This window comes from Pseudomyrmex gracilis, unplaced genomic scaffold (assembly GCF_002006095.1).
Source record: "Pseudomyrmex gracilis isolate BER0280 unplaced genomic scaffold, ASM200609v1 scaffold_116, whole genome shotgun sequence".
NCBI lineage: Eukaryota > Metazoa > Arthropoda > Insecta > Hymenoptera > Formicidae > Pseudomyrmex > Pseudomyrmex gracilis.
In genome coordinates, this window is record NW_018020700.1 from 157640 (window position 1) to 174135 (window position 16496).

The following is a 16496-nucleotide window of genomic DNA, read 5'->3' on the forward strand; positions in this document are numbered from 1 at the left end:
AAATGATATTAGTGCGATGAGCTGTGTCCGATTCAACATCTGTTACACCGGTGAATGATAATACGTTAACTTTGACGTATATACGCCTTGTCCTAATATAATTCTATCAAGTCGGACGAGTGGCGAGTGACAAGCGAGATAAATGTGTGTAAAAATAAGCATGTTGTAAGAACGTTATTATTGTTGTAGTCTATGTCGAATTTTGTTATAACGCCTCGACTTGTACAATATGTTTTATGACATACTTTGATCAATCTGCTATGTGCATAAAAGTGAGGCGGCGGAATAAGGAAAGAAATGTGTGCGGTGTATGCGTGCGTGTGTGTGCTTTTTTTGTCTGCATGTCGCGCGGCTGTGTTGTGTGAAAGAAAGAAGGAAAAGAAAGAGAGCCGAACGTTTTTAAGATACATACCATCAAAAAGAGGTCTGATCTCTTCGCACACGTAACACTTTTGTTAATAAAAAGAAAACAACAGAAATAGTGTGTGCGCGATAAAATTTCAACACGGTCTGTTACAATAAAGATTTAAATTTAAGAATGACATTTACCCGATATTATTCTCTTCGTCTAGTATTTGCGTCGACTTGGAATTCTCGGCTCGACATTCGATTTACAAAATAGAGATTGCGCACGATACATTTTATACTTTTCGAGTCTTTTTTAAAGATATACATATATAAATATGGCGCGATAGAATAGCTCAAAACACACGTTTCCAAACTGTTTTTAATTAGAATAATGTAAAGAGAAATATATAAAATACGTGAAATTATGAGATAGCTTTAGAAAAAAATAAACTTTTCAGTTTGACATAAAAACGAATATTATCCAGTGCGTATTTCATCTTGAGAAATGTAGCAATAACAAATGGTCGAGCTTTCTCAGACTGTCGATCCGAGAATAATAAGCATGGGCGAGAACACTATGCGCTTTTATGCCGTACGTATGAGTTACACTAGCGATCAAAAAAAAAAAAAAAAACAATATTTATATATATATTTCGAACGAAAGATTTGTAGCTGTGTAATAGCGATCTGTATTTCTTCCCCGCGTCGTGCAAATGCAGTTGCATACAAGAAAACTTTGATGCGGAGAGCCAATCCTTCCAGACTGTAAACTGCTAATGCGTCCGCATATACCTGCACACGAGAGTTGTCCGCTCGCCAGTCGAGCACGAGAATCCTCAAAGGCAGATTGAAAGACCGAGTGTGAAAATCAAAATCGGATCTGCCTTTCTAGTGGCTAGTGTTTAGAAATTAAGTGTCTACAGTTGCGATGTCGATGCGAACATGTTCGTTCGATTCTCTTTCGTGAGTTCCACACCAATCGGAAACATATAAACAATCTACACAGCGAACATTACAAATAATTCGAAATTAAAATACGAATCTACAAAACTAAATTGCGCTAACGTTTGTCGTTCTTAATACTTGTACATTTTCCAATTTTACTTATTGAGTATAATGTAAAATTTGTGATACACATAATTTTTTAACAAATTTAATAACAGACTTCAGTTCACACAGTATCAAAGCGAAGATTAATTCGCTCGTGTGAGCCAATGTGCTAAATGTTCGTGCAAAATATATTTTTTTATTTATTATAAACGTGTAAATTAATATGTATAATAATAATTGAATTGAATTCAATAATTTGAATTAAATTGAAATAATTTGAATTGAATTCAATATAAAAAATCATCTAGGATGCTTGATTTGCACCACATATAGACAAAATATCCAACTATAGAAATTTATCCCACTATAGAAATTAAAAAATTCATTGCGAAAAAGACTTTGATTAGAAGTTAGATCCAGATTTTCCGCTTTCTTTTCTAGTTCGGCATTAGATGAAATTCTCGCAAAATTTGCACGGAGATCCCATGTGGGGGATCCGAGTTTGACTTCTGGTTAACATGTCTTTCGCAATGAATTTTTTACTTTCTATAGGAAAATAGATTTGATACTTCGAGTACGTTCCCAGCAAGATCCTATCTTGCTAACCAAAAACTATAGTACACGTGACGTGAAATATAGCATTTTAATAACTATGGTAGGGTAGGCTTTGTCTGTGTGTGATGCAAATCAAGCAGTATAGCCGAATTTTCAAGTTGAATGTAATTCAAATTATGTGTATTAATTACATGTTTAAAATAAATTAAAAAAGTTTTGCACGAACACCTAGCAACTGGTTCACACATATTTTTTTAATTGAAAATACGTGCAAAGCAAAACGCATCATACATACCTTATTCGATCGAACGGTAACACGTTTGTCGCGTATCGCAACTGGAATTGCGGATTTTTAGAAATAAAATTATCTATTAGCTCTTATATCTCCGCGATTCGCATGTAAAATTGATTCTAATAAGATCTGTCTCATCGTTGAGCTCGTAAACTTGACCGGCGCGTCTTTCACTTGTGACTGACTTGCACACAAATAAACTGATAAATAGTTTAGCTGTTGTTTTTCTTTTCAATTTTACAAAAGCCACATAACACAGCGAGTGCTTGAAATGCGCGGTCACTACATGGTAATCATTTTGAGTCGCGAGTCATCGTGAATTTAAGAACACCTTGTACAAGGAGGATGGTCGTCTTATTTCTCGGGAAAACCATTCGGCTTGTTTCTATGAGCGAAGAAGACGCTGATTGGTTACCGCACTGATGACTGTCGTAGCGACCGTCGTGTCAACGAATCGGCGTAGTGCAAGCGCACCATTCGCGTTGATTCTCTGGTCATTGCATCGAAACGCGACTTAAATTTCGGGCGTAGGCGCGTTCTGTATCTCTCGAGTTCAGCGGAAATAATGACGTCAGACTTGGAGAGCGAACGAGAGGCGAACACACAAGCGAATGCCAAAGAGATGATGAGGCGCCTCCGATAACCGACGACTTTACTTCCGAATTTACGCAACGGTGTCTCGAGCAGTTTGTCAAGTGTATCCTAGTATTCTAACTATTTAATGTGTCGACAGAAAACGTTGTGTCGTACACAAGCTCGCCGCTACTGACGACGCGAGAAAATTACGGTATTTCTCTCGATTTTGATGCAGGTAGGCCAAGTTCATTTTCGTTCCCGTGTTACTTTCGCTCCTATTGACGCGTGTGTGTTGAGAATTCTCTTCTCAATATCTCGAACTCGTGGCAAATGAGACGAAAATATATACGTGTATCATTATTATAAAAATTCTTCCAATTTTTTACACTTTTGCCAAACACGCTTAAAATCGGGAGAAATTATCAAAGATACGTATTTATTTTAACGAAACGACCAACACACGTTTTGCCTTGTTCGTTACGTGAGTAATTTCTATGTTGAGGATTTCTTATGTACAGGATAGGTCAATGTTTTAATGTCAAACACATTTTTTGTAAATGTTTATGAGAATAAAAAGGCAGAGGAAATGTAGAAGAGCTGAAAGATTAAAACTAAAAAAAAATAAATTTCTATGCTTGAAAAGTATTTTTTTTGTTTGAAAATGACACTTGTTTAATTAATCAATTTACACACACACACACACACACACACATATATATATATATATATATATATGTATATATAATTGGAAGAGAAAATATATATAGCTTCAGAAATATTCTCAAATATAACTTAGAAGTAAAGGTCAGTGGGAGATAACAACATTGATAGTATATTGAAATTTCTTGTTATTGATACCACAAAATTGTGTTATTTCTCATTAAACTTTACTTTCTGATAAGTCATTTGGATTTATACAAGTTTTATTTTAAATATACATCATTCTTATTCACTAAGTTTGTGGAAAATAAGTTTATTATTTGAGAATAACTGACAATTAATTATTTTGTAAAATGTCCTAAACAATATCAACTAATTATTTTTTAAAATGTGTTAAGCAATACTGATTTTAAACAAAACATGAAATTTTGTTTTGTACAGTAGATATTAATATTACAAACATGTCTGATCATTTTGGACCAATTACTCTGAAATGGGATCCCAAAAACTTGGAGATAAGAACCATGTCAGTAGAGAAGACATTGGAGCCATTGGTGCTCCAAGTCACTACATTAGTAAACACAAAAGGTCCAAGCAAAAAAAAGAAAGGAAAGTCAAAGAGAGCTAGCGCGCTTGTTGGAACTGTAGAAAAAGCAACCGCCAATTTTATTGAAAAAGGTGAAAAGATCGCTTATGAAAATCCAGATATTACAGCAGAAATGTTAAGTGCTGTGGAAGAAGTGAGAAAAACAGGTGCAGCAATGAGCATTGCTGCTAGGTACTATCTCTTTTATTTGTAATATAATTTTGCAAAATGTTATATTCTATCATACTATTTTATGTTCAATATATAAATTGTTTATATAGGGAATTCTCTGAAGATCCGTGTTCATCGTTGAAACGCGGCAACATGGTGCGTGCCGCACGAAATTTATTGTCAGCGGTGACGCGTCTGCTCATATTGGCAGACATGGTTGACGTTCATTTGCTCTTGAAGTCATTGTACGTTGTTGAAGACGATCTGAAGAAGCTGAAAAATGCCTCATCGCAAGGCGAATTGATTCAGAATATCAAGGAGTTCGGCAGGAATGCTGCGGAATTGATTCAACAGGCGGCCAAACGCCAGCAAGAACTGAAGGATCCGCAACTAAGAGACGACTTGGCGGCAGCTCGGGCGGTTTTGAAAAAACATTCCACTATGTTGCTTACTGCTTCCAAGGTGTTCGTGCAGCATCCCGACCTGGCGGCGGCCAAGGCAAATCGAGATTACGTCTTGAAGCAGGTCTGCGAAGCTGTCAACACGATAAATGATGTTGCTCAAGGAAAAACGCCGCCCGACAGTCAACATCCTTATGACGGTCCGGGCGAACTGGCCGCCGCGTTGGACGACTTCGATGAGAGAATGGTCATGTCTCCGCTCGCGTACAATGAGGTTCGCACACGGCCGAGTCTCGAGGAACGATTGGAGAGCATTATTAGCGGAGCCGCTTTGATGGCGGATTCGTCGTGTACTCGGGACGAGCGCAGAGAACGCATTGTCGCTGAGTGCAACGCCGTTAGACAAGCGCTGCAAGATCTTCTGAGCGAATACATGAATAATGTAAGTAGAGAGTCGCTATTATACATTCTACTTGTTAATTATGTACATTGTGTTAAATTGTACCCAACAATTTGTATCATTTATACACACGATCTATTCTTTTTGTAAATGTATGAAAATGTATATTCTATTGATTTGTTTTTGTTGGTGATGGCCAGTTACAGCGCGCTCGGGGTGGGAAACGGGTAAATATGCGGAGTATAATCCAACATTTTTTGTTTGTATTTTGGTTGCATATTTATTGAAGTATTTTCTGCGGGTTTCTACACATATTTTGTTAGATCTCTCACATTCTACCGCGTTGCATACTTTTTATTCAGTTAACCAGCACTAATTGTTAGATCATTATTAGCTCTGTATGCCAACAATTTGTTTACTTGATTGTCTAATTTTTCACACGTTTATACGAACATTAAGCGATTAATATCACTTGGTAGTTATGTAAATAACAAAACGTCTAAGTACAAATTATAAAATGCTGAACAAAACAATAGATTAGCTTAGAGGAGTGTAGAGAATATTAGAGAATAATGCTTGCTGCAAATATATCGCTAAACTATCATGTTACAGTGTAAGTAATATATTCTGGGAAACATTTTGTATGTTTATTAACACATGTATATGTGCATATATATACATACAGGGTGTCCGAAAATTAGTGTAAAATCTCTCGTAGGCAGGTAGAAGGAGTAAAACTGAGTCGAAAAGTTCTGAACCATTTTTTTCTATTATACATATAATAAAGGAGTAATTATCGGATAAATCAAGCCAATCAGCGCCGACCTTTAGCCAGGCGCACGTCAGTGAGCCGAGCGGAATGCTGACGCACACCAGGTGGTTCATGGTGATTCATCCATGGTTCACTGACGTGCGTTTGACTAAAGGTCGGCGCTGATTGGCTTGATTTATTCAATAATTACTTCTTTATTATATGTAATAGAAAAAAATGGTTCAGGACTTTTCGATTCAGTTTTACTCCTACCTGCCTATGAGAGATTTTACATTAATTGTCGGACATCCTGTATATGCATATATATATATATATATATACATATATTTATGGTATTGATTCACATATGTTACTTTGTTATAATACATTTCTATTTATTTTTGCGACACAAATTGAGTTTAAACTAACATACTAATGATATGAAATGTTGAGCAATTCTTCGCAGCTATGTAAAAATTGAAAGTATATATAAAAGTCTCAATAAATCTCTCTTCCTGCTTAACCAATCTTGTAATAAATACATTTCAACAGATGGGAGTTAAGGAACAATCTGAAGGCCTGGAGAGAGCGATAGATCACATGTGTAGAAAGACTCGTGATCTTCGTCGACAGCTGCGCAAAGCCGTGGTGGATCACGTATCAGATAGTTTTCTAGAAACAAACGCGCCGTTACAGGCTCTGTACGAAGCGGCAGAGAAAGGCTGGGTCAAGGAAGTAGAAGAATATGCTCTCATCTTTACAGAACACGCAAACAAATTGGTTGAGGCAAGTCTATTTTTAAATGATTTCTCGAAAATATCGTTCTTTCGAGATATTTTTTTTATCTTACAAGATCGTTTGTTTGAAACAAGTATATTTTTCTTTATATAATAATAAATAGAATTGTATTTATTGCCTTGGAATAGGTCGCTAATTTAGTGTGCAGCATGTCCAACAACGAAGACGGCGTAAAGATGGTCCGTTATGCCGCGGCACAAATCGAGAATCTCTGCCCGCAGGTGATCAATGCCGCCCGTGTCTGGGCGGCGCGTAATACAGACGTAGCGAAAGAAAATATGAAAGTGTTCCGCCAAGCATGGGAGAATCAGATGCGCGTTCTGACAGAAGCTGTAGACGATATTACGACGATAGATGATTTTCTTGCTGTTTCCGAGAATCATATCTTGGACGACGTTAACAAGTGCGTGCTGGCGTTACAAGTGAGACCCGGTGACGCCGACACTCTGGACAGACATGCGGGTGCAATACTCGGCCGTTCGGCCAGAGTGTGCAACGTAGTGCAGGCCGAGATGGACAACTACGAGCCGTGCATCTATACCAAACGAGTTCTCGAAGCGGTGAAGGTTCTTAGAAAACAAGTAATGCCCAACTTCGAGCAACGAGTAGAGGAAGCTGTAAATGCTCTACGCAGCAATCCAGCGCAGGAAGTGGACGAGAACGATTTCATTGACGCGTCCAGGCTCGTTTACGACGGAGTTCGTGAAATCAGGCGAGCTGTGCTTATGAACAGGGTATGAAAGAAGTTTTTGGTTTTTACAAGTTTCTCGCAACTATTCTCATCTCTCTCTCTTCTCATCGTGCTTTTAATTCGTTGGTTTTTCTCTTTTTATTTTTAGGCGGACGAAGATCTAGATCCCGAAGACGTAGAATTGGATGAACATTATACATTGGAGACGCGCAGTAAGTCCAGTGCTCAGACAGGTGAGCACGGCGTGGATGAATATCCGGAGATCAGTGGCATTACAACTGCTCGTGAGGCGATGAGAAAGATGCCGGAAGAAGATAAGCAGAAAATTCTGCAGCAAGTTGAATATTTTAAAAGTGAGAAGCTCAAGTTTGATAAGGAAGTGGCAAAATGGGACGACGCCGGTAATGATATCATCGTTCTGGCCAAGTACATGTGCATGATCATGATGGAAATGACGGACTTCACTCGCGGCCGAGGTCCTCTTAAGACAACGATGGACGTCATAAACGCGGCGAAGAAAATCTCAGAAGCCGGCACGAAGCTGGACAAATTGACCAGGCAAATTGCCGATCAGTGTCCGGAAAGCTCCACGAAGAAAGATCTCCTGGCGTATTTGCAACGCATAGCGCTTTATTGTCACCAGATGAACATCACGAGTAAAGTAAAAGCAGACGTGCAAAATATCAGTGGTGAGCTGATTGTCTCCGGCCTAGACAGTGCAACCTCTCTCATACAGGCTGCCAAAAACTTAATGAACGCCGTCGTGCTTACTGTGAAGGCTTCCTACGTCGCATCAACCAAGTATCCACGACAATCTACGGTAACGGTGAGTTTCATCATTTTATTTAGCAATTTACAGTAAATAGTGCTGTTTATTAACAACATTTAACAAACGTTCTTCTTCGCCAACACTCATTAATACTCGTGGATTTTTAGTATGTAAGTATATGTCAATTTAAAAAATCACCCATCAAATATTAAAAAAAATTAATATTAATTACAATGCCAAACATATTTTATATTTCCCGAGCACGACGCTGCACTAAGTTATGAAAAAAATGTATATTTATGTATATGTATGTATATTTGTTAATACACGTTTATCATTTGTTTCGATTAGTCTCCTATCGTCATATGGAAGATGAAGGCTCCGGAGAAGAAACCGTTGGTACGTCCTGAGAGGCCAGAAGAAGTAAGAGCGAAAGTACGTAAAGGTTCGCAAAAGAAGGTGCAGAATCCTATACACGCGCTTTCGGAATTTCAGAGTCCCACCGAGAGCGTATAAGCTCTCCCGAACTTTTGCGTATAAGTACATAAAAAAAAACAGTAGATAATATATTAATTATATGGCATCACCTTTCGAGCATTGCAAAACCAAGATATTGTTTTATTTTCGACGCAGTTTAAAATGCAAATCATTAGAATATCTGTTGGTTATACAAACGTTACGTGTGGTATACACTATATATTTTATATATGTATATGTATATGTATATAAAATATATATACGTAACATATTATTAGTTCTCTCTTAAGGTCCGACAATTGTACACAGACTTATTGGAAAAGAGAAGGATGCGATTTCTCAGTTTAAATTTTTACATCTTTTAACCGAATTACTATTTCGAATAATTATGTTAAACTTGGGGGATATCTGTAAGTTTGTCACTCATGTCGGATCTTATCCGAGTACACAATAGTAAAATAAAAAACTGTATAATCTTAATAAATAACCAATGGAATTTTTTTTGAAAGAAAATTTTCAATAACACGAAATAAGATATTTGTCGCGTAGAATCTATTATTTACTCTTCCAATTTAAACTATGTTTCAAGTGAAAGACCTTGTAAGCGTCCGTCATATCCGAAGTTACATTTAAGCGTTTTTTAATGCCACTTTTTTATAAAATAATCTTTATATCGAACATGAAGTCATTTTACCATTTTTGTTTGAGCAAAATAACAGATTTGATTAGACGCGTGCGACGTTGCCGACTCGCAATTCAGCACAATATGCATTAGTATGCGTCTATCCGAATAAGTAATTTGTTTACGTGTTAGTGTTTATTGCATCGACAAAAATAATTGTACGGACTTTTTGAGCATAATATAATGGTTTTTGACATCGTTGCGCGATAAATACCTTAAAAAAAAGCTAACACAATCGTATATACATATTTATACATATATATCTTCAATATTCAAAGGGCCCAAATAGAACAATGATTTTCAAATTATATCTGTTTAGTGAATTTAAAAGATTGTACAATTATCTCTCGTGTATACAAGGTTTTATTTCATGTTCAACACTTATAGATCAAGATACGCGTTAGCGTTTCACATCAAGTTAATTATCAATTGCAGTATTTTATAAAGATAATAATAGTGATAAGCAACAAAAGTGATACTTATCCGTGTAACAAATTGCAAAAACTCCCAATATATTTTCCATAATTTATTTTTTGGAAGCAAAATATTCTTTATTATCAATTTGTATTTTTTTTTATATGACATGTATTTTTTATATTACTATATAACAGTTATTTTTAGTGTCTGTAAAAATATTTTTGAAACGCGCAATATCTCACAACGTTGAACTTGTATTGTCCTTTTATCATGTGGGAAAACTTTCAGAAGCTCAATCACTTCCTGTTGATCAAGCTCATATAAGATCGATAAATAAGACCTAATAATGAATTGACTCAGTATTGTACCGAAATCAAGAGAGACTGCAGGCTTAAGTATTTATATTAACTTGTATGTAAATATATAAATATATAATTACGAACTTTTTTTTACGAACAATATATTCTTTCTGATATTTGTATGACGAACAACTGAATGAAAAGAAGTACGCGAGGAAAACAGATTTCAACTTTTCGTTTTTTGTATCGATACCGCAACAATGAGAACACTAAACTCTCGTGTCTAATAATTTTACTACTTTTAATAATTAAATATCTCAAGAGGGTATTTATAACGATAGTATACATTAAAAACTTAGTGTATCACTTTACCATTACAAAATACAATAGTAAGTTCGAGTGAAAGGCCAAAAGATAAAAAAAAATAGAACAATACATGTAGCGCTCTGTATGTGTTGCGCATAATTCTATATATATAATATATATATATATTTCTATTTATAAATAAACGCGTATCTATGAAATGTTTTCCGTATTTTGTAACATGTGATGAAGTTCGAATAAGATACATCAAAGTATTATGATGTTAATGGTCTCAAAGTTGTTTCTTTTATCATCTATATAATTATATAAAAAAGAATTATAAGAGTAAAAGAATTTCTACACAAATTTTCCTATATAATTCACTTTCTCGACTGAGTTTTTTTTTATATATAATAATGATTAAATATAAAAAAGTTCATTTCCTCTCTTGTAACTAATATATTTCATAATCCTTAAATTTGTAGGAAAAAGTGCACTGAGATATACGAGATTTATTCAAACTTTCAATTTAACTATTGAAATTATAATTTTATTGTTTGTCAAATATGTATTTAGAAATTTGAATTTATTGGCTTGCTGTTTTAAGATATCTGATTTTATTTTAAAACGTTCAGTTTTAGAAACACTCTGTATACTGTTATATACGTAGCACATTCTTCATATAGAAGCGAAGTATTAACTTACTGTGCAAAAGTAGATGCCAATATACTAAAATACTAAGCGATCAATTTGAAATATTGCTTTTTTTATATTATTATATCACAAATATTAATTATACTGAAATTATTTTTAAGATTAAGACATTGTAATCTCCTTTCTTCGATATATGCTGCCAAATACAAGGTGATGCTTTTCTCACATTGACTTCTTTCTTCTCAGCATGTATTTTCTCATAAAACTGTTGACAGCGTTTCTATTTCCATTATAATTAATGTGGGATTTGAAAAGTATTAAAAACTAAATTTTATCTACATTTCGATACATATACATACATGTTTATATATTTCAATTTAACGCTACATGTTAAATGCTACAGAACAAAATAAAGAGCAGACACAAAAACCACAAATGCAAAAATTTAAGTGTGTATGTGTGTGTGTGTAACGAAAGGCATTATAAATTAAATTATTGTAATATATAAAAGTATTTGTTTTATCTGTATGTAGTAAATTTAATATATCTATACGTATATATGTATGTATGCATGTATATGCACACATATACGCACTACTTTACAATACAAATTTGCATTGCACGAAGTATATATTATAAATAATACAATAACGTAGAATAACGACTATACTATTCTTCCGGAAGAAAGTGTGAAAATTACATTTTTATGTCATTTTGCTTTTGTACTTTTTTTTTTCCTTTGATCAACATAACGCTAAGGGAAGATAACAATTATTCTTATATAAACACACAAAATAGTCGACTTTCTCTTAATGAGAATCTGAAACTACATTCGCACTCTTTCCCTCGAGTACTGCATAGATACATACGTATATATAATCGCAACGAGATTTACGATAATTTATGTTTGTATGCTAATTGTTTTTTGTTTGTTTTTATATTTATTTAATTTTTTTTTTATTTTTATTTTAGTACTGCCTCACACATTGTACTGTACGAGAGGATTATACAGCTGCATGTTTCTTAAATCTAGAATAGCCTAATAATAATTCTTACTATTACATATCATATATATATATATACATATATATATGTATATAGATAAATAGCAAATCATGCGCGTGAGTTAAACGAGAAGTTAAAATTACCAAAAGATTCGAGACGAGAGGAATCTAGATCTCAAAAATATTATGCGGCGTTCATGCACATTGCAAATCTCACATGGTGTCTATTGTGATGTAATATATCTTATATGTCACGTATAATTAGATGATCTTCATGACATTCGACAACAACGTTAAAGTAAAATCAAAATTTGTACAATTTCAAAGTGATGAGATATATATGTTACAGTAAAAGCACGGAATCGCTCTCGCACATGTATCGATTCTTTTACTGTAACATGTATACATATACGTATATATATGTATACATACACTTATGACATATACTTTTCACACACGATTGCCTCTTATTTTTATATAATATCTGTAGATAAACCATCGCATTTTTCTATTCAGCAAACAAACGATGAATAATCAAGAGACTTAGCGGGAGACGAATCAGGATTAATATTCGTCAAAAGAGAGAGATTCGATTATTAGTTTAGCAAGTTGGTTCGAGAAGTTCAAAGACTGAAAAAACAAGATTGTGTCTTATAAATTTGATAGATGTGTGATTAGCATATTATCAGAATATTTGTATATCTTGATATCATGTATCTTATAAGATAGAACATTGATGATTTTCTATATTACACAGAATCTATAGAGTAGCCAGTTGTATAAAGTGATGGTTAAAAGATGAATATGATCTAGTATACAGTTTGATATATTAAAGCTGATGTAAAAATGGATGAGGAAATCAGTCTCTGTTTAGACTTGGGTGTTTTTTTTTGTTTTTTGTTTTTTGTTTTTTTTTTTTTTGCTTGAAATCAATATCGCAAATTTATAATCCCCTTGTTCTCTACATTTTACAGACACAACGCGTAATGTGGGAAACACGATTATTTCTAAAGTTGTGCATCGATAAAGTCGTGACTTTTTATAGTCTGCTACCACTTAAGTTTGCGATCGAGTGTACACGAATAATTACTATTTCATCTTTTAAAAAATAAAGAGTGATGAAAGTAGAATCAAGAAATTCTTGTGGTGAGTCCACAAAGAGACTATTGCCATATATCTTACACATTAGTAACATTCGATAAACTTAGTAACGCTGCTTTAAAAATCACAGTTTCTATGTTCGTGCTAAACCGGGTTGGGACTAAAAACACAATGCGCATTTATCACGTACACAAAATACATAGAACGCGAAACAAAAAGAACAAAAAAAAAAAAATATATATATATATATATAGATCTTATTAAAAATTCGTATGCTTACTCATAATTAAAAAGAATGGCAGATATCACACCGTACGTAAGCACGCGCGAATGCGTTTTATCACTATTATAATCTTAGATTGCAAAAAGTTTGATTTATGAATTTACAAATTATATAACTCTATGTGTAAATACGTGAGTTGAATAAATACAATCTGAACGTTTATAGGTCTTTTATAAGACTAAAATTAAAAAAAAAAAAAGCAATAGAGTGATAAAAAATAAACTACACGATAAAAAGTATTAAATATACAAATAAATATAATTCATTTTCCCGGATATCCATCCGAGATATCCATTTTCATAAGTAGTGAAGTACATATACAAATATAACATGCTGTAACAAAAGTTTAAATCAACCTTTTTGCTATTCAAGTTGCCTTGAAGTACATTTACCGTCTTTTTTTTAATCCTATTTTCATGTTTAATCGAGAGAGGTTTACAATTCTAACACATTCTATGTTCTAAAAATTTCAAAATACATTATTTTATCTTGCGCAAATTAATTTACAAAATAAGTAAGCAACGTCCTGATTCTCGGTGTCACTAAAGAATTGTAAAAAGAGTCCCTCACAGCCTGTAAGTAAGACTTTCGATTGAGATCTTTAAGTTTCTTGAATGAATGCTGAAGTAGGACTCGATCATTGTGATTTTCTTTGCCATATCTTCCTCTTATCCGGAATTTTCGATAACAACACAAACGTGATAAATAAATAAACACTCTCTTTTATATGAGTATTCGATAAATACTTGTTTGATAAACAATTTTACTTGATTTGTGATTTACTCTTGTCTGAAAATTATTCATAAAAAATCTGACGTATCTCTTTGCGTCTCGCGCGATTCCTACACATGCTCTGCTAACAATTCTGTGAACATCTCTCATCGCATCTTTTTCTTTTTTACTATAGTATTAGAAAAGGAACTCTTAAGACAAGTATTCTTTGTGCAGACGAATATATCATGCTGTAAAATCTTTTGTAAAAAAAATTTTACCATTCCGTGCGAGAAGTTTTACATTTTTATATAATATAGATTGTGTATAAAGAGCAAGATTTACGTATTTTTCGCGTATTTTTGAATAAGATCTTGAATAGAACGTATACTTTTCCATTTCAAAAAAACATTGTGGATTTTTTTGGAAATGTATACAAATTATATGCAAATTTAAACTGCTTTTTCAATGATTAAATTGAGAAACGGATTAATATCTGTTAAATAAGAAATACAAACTGTAAATTTTTGTTAACGAGTGATTTGTACATAATTTGTTCATTAATATTTCGGCAAAACATATACATATATCCTACACAATATCACGTATGATATCTCTCGTCTATAAAAACTTCAGTTATATTACTCGGGTTGCGTAAGTAGCATTACCTTCCGATGCCGTGAATAAGATACACACAAGTCGCGCTCATTATTCTTGTCTTTGTAAATACAGTCAGTCATCGAATTTGCAACACGACTGTCGATTCGAAATAGGAGGACTCTACTTGTTACATGTAGCCCGGTTTAACATGACTTAAAAACGCAGAGAGGGACGATTATAAATATAGATAAGGAGGTTTCTACGATGGTTCTGTATACGTGATCGTGGTTTCTGATGATGTACTTACAGGTACAATCGATGCTGATGCCGGTTGAAATGCTGGAACAAATTCGGCCGCGTCCGGATTTAGCGTGCTCTAAACATTTGCATTCACATGGAACAACATAGTGATTAATAATGTCAAATACAATTATTTTTCATAAAAAAAATTAACAATAAAACAAATACTAGAACAGGTACCTGTTTGGCAAGACTGTCGTCATGCATACTCAGACTGTTCAGTTGCTGGCAAAGCTCTGCTGCATTGTTCTCAGTCATGCAAGCTGTAGCAACTGAAGAGTCTATATTTCTCTGATGTTGTCGTTCTTCTTCTAGCATTGCTTCCAAGCATTCTTCCATTAATGCTTCTTCTTCTAGTTGTTGAAGTACCTGAATAAAAAAAAATCGGTAAAATTGAGAAAATTTTGAATAAAATTGTACAATTTACATGTTTGCACATTTCCATTTAAATGTACCTGTTTGTCAAATTCTTCTTCATTTTCCATCCACAGATATTCTGAGAAATCAGTGTCACCTGTTGCTTGCACTTCAGGTTCCGGATCATTGCTGTTGTCTACGTAAGACGCAGTGATGCCTGTTTCATGTCCGTAGTATCCGTTTCCGGATCCACCATTTGGAATCTTCATTTTCATAGCCCAAACCTTTGATCGATATACTGGCCAATTACCTGCAAATCCAACCTATCGGCGTTCTTATCAACTGTCACGTATCTCGGAAAGAAACCGTTAAAATAAATAACAAAAATGAGCTTAACCGATTGGGAGTTTAAATGTAAATATCATACTCCTTCCCCCACTCCTTAGCAAATATCAGCCCATATGACTTTATCGACAGAATGGACGTTGAGAGAACGAAAATTGTCTGAACGTTTTTTCGTACAATTTTCCGAAAAAAAAACGCTTATTTTTCGGATTTTTATGTCGAAACTAACGAATTCGGGCCGGTCCGGGAGAATTCGATGCGGAAAAAATACATACGCGCGATCTTCCTATTTGTTCGTATCGCCTCAAGCATACTGGAGCACACGTATCGTCGCTATTTACCTGAAATTTGGCGGCTGAACGATCGGAAAAGAGATGCCGCGTTGTTCGTTTTCATTAACGGCTTACCGCGATAAGAGCGATTGTCACAGTCATTTGACCAGATGCGGTCGCAGAAACGACCATCTTTGCGTACGTCAACTCGGATTGCATTGGCCGCGCGAAATTGCTCGCGCGTCTCCGTTGTTTATCTGAACGTGTCGACACGACTGGGCTGTTATTTCGCTTGGCTATTCCAATCAAACCGGCAAACAAGAGATTGCGGTTCTCGTTTCGTGCGTACAGCAACACTTATACATACCTTATCTACAACGAAACGGCTCGATTCCCTCGTCGCGTTGTCGTCGTGTGCGAAATATCGTGCGATTTACGCAGTTCACGTAGTAACACGAAATACGTGTCGCCCGACGCGAATTAGCGATCGTACGGTGCTGCCACCGGCGTTGTTATTGCACACAACGAGACAACGCTGGTGAAATTCCGAATTTTGCGAAGAGACTCCGAGAAGTTCCGGTTTCGAAAGTAATGCGCGAATTGCGATCGCAATAAAAACGCTACATATTGTATTCAGAAAAAA

At 34.7% G+C, this 16496-nt stretch overlaps 2 protein-coding genes across 8 annotated transcripts; one reads left to right on the plus strand and one right to left on the minus strand.

Annotated features, from left to right (window-relative positions):
* Positions 1–2816: 2816 nt before the first annotated feature.
* LOC109856360 (catenin alpha) lies at positions 2817–9774 on the plus strand. 4 transcript variants are annotated; one of them, XM_020431510.1, is made up of 8 exons: positions 2817–3056; positions 3923–4259; positions 4349–5081; positions 6343–6576; positions 6717–7322; positions 7428–8105; positions 8216–8218; positions 8400–9774. In XM_020431510.1, exons 2-8 carry the CDS (start codon positions 3943–3945, stop codon positions 8562–8564), a joined length of 2736 nt encoding a protein of 911 aa, XP_020287099.1. In that variant the 5' UTR covers positions 2817–3056; positions 3923–3942; the 3' UTR covers positions 8565–9774. The 4 variants fall into 4 exon arrangements, with proteins under 4 accessions (XP_020287099.1, XP_020287100.1, XP_020287102.1 ...); XM_020431511.1 differs by having other exon boundaries at positions 3926–4259; XM_020431512.1 differs by lacking the exon at positions 2817–3056 and adding an exon at positions 3073–3302.
* Positions 9775–11226: 1452 nt separating this feature from the next.
* On the minus strand, positions 11227–16365 carry LOC109856363 (polyadenylate-binding protein-interacting protein 2). Of its 4 annotated transcripts, none has more exons than XM_020431527.1 (5): positions 16221–16365; positions 15335–15546; positions 15060–15248; positions 14887–14955; positions 11227–12514 (listed from the first exon to the last, which is right to left on the minus strand). In XM_020431527.1, exons 2-5 carry the CDS (start codon positions 15509–15511, stop codon positions 12449–12451), a joined length of 501 nt encoding a protein of 166 aa, XP_020287116.1. In that variant the 5' UTR covers positions 15512–15546; positions 16221–16365; the 3' UTR covers positions 11227–12448. The 4 variants fall into 4 exon arrangements, with proteins under 4 accessions (XP_020287116.1, XP_020287115.1, XP_020287114.1 ...); XM_020431526.1 differs by having other exon boundaries at positions 15335–15559; XM_020431525.1 differs by lacking the exon at positions 16221–16365 and adding an exon at positions 15923–16166.
* Positions 16366–16496: the final 131 nt, after the last annotated feature.

What these genes read in the sequence shown, in the direction of transcription:
- LOC109856360 (XM_020431510.1), top strand. Translation starts at nt 3,943, where the DNA reads ATGTCTGATCATTTTGGACCAATTACTCTGAAATGGGATCCCAAAAAC. An exon ending in GCAATGAGCATTGCTGCTAG is followed by an intron (nt 4,260 to 4,348) that starts GTACTATCTCTT and finishes TTGTTTATATAG; the next exon opens with GGAATTCTCTGAAGATCCGT. An exon ending in ACGCAAACAAATTGGTTGAG is followed by an intron (nt 6,577 to 6,716) that starts GCAAGTCTATTT and finishes GCCTTGGAATAG; the next exon opens with GTCGCTAATTTAGTGTGCAG.
- LOC109856363 (XM_020431525.1), bottom strand. Translation starts at nt 15,977, where the DNA reads ATGAAAACGAACAACGCGGCATCTCTTTTCCGATCGTTCAGCCGCCAA. An exon ending in GTTCAGCCGCCAAATTTCAG is followed by an intron (nt 15,547 to 15,922) that starts GTAAATAGCGAC and finishes TTGGATTTGCAG; the next exon opens with GTAATTGGCCAGTATATCGA. An exon ending in ACGACAGTCTTGCCAAACAG is followed by an intron (nt 14,956 to 15,059) that starts GTACCTGTTCTA and finishes GCAAATGTTTAG; the next exon opens with AGCACGCTAAATCCGGACGC.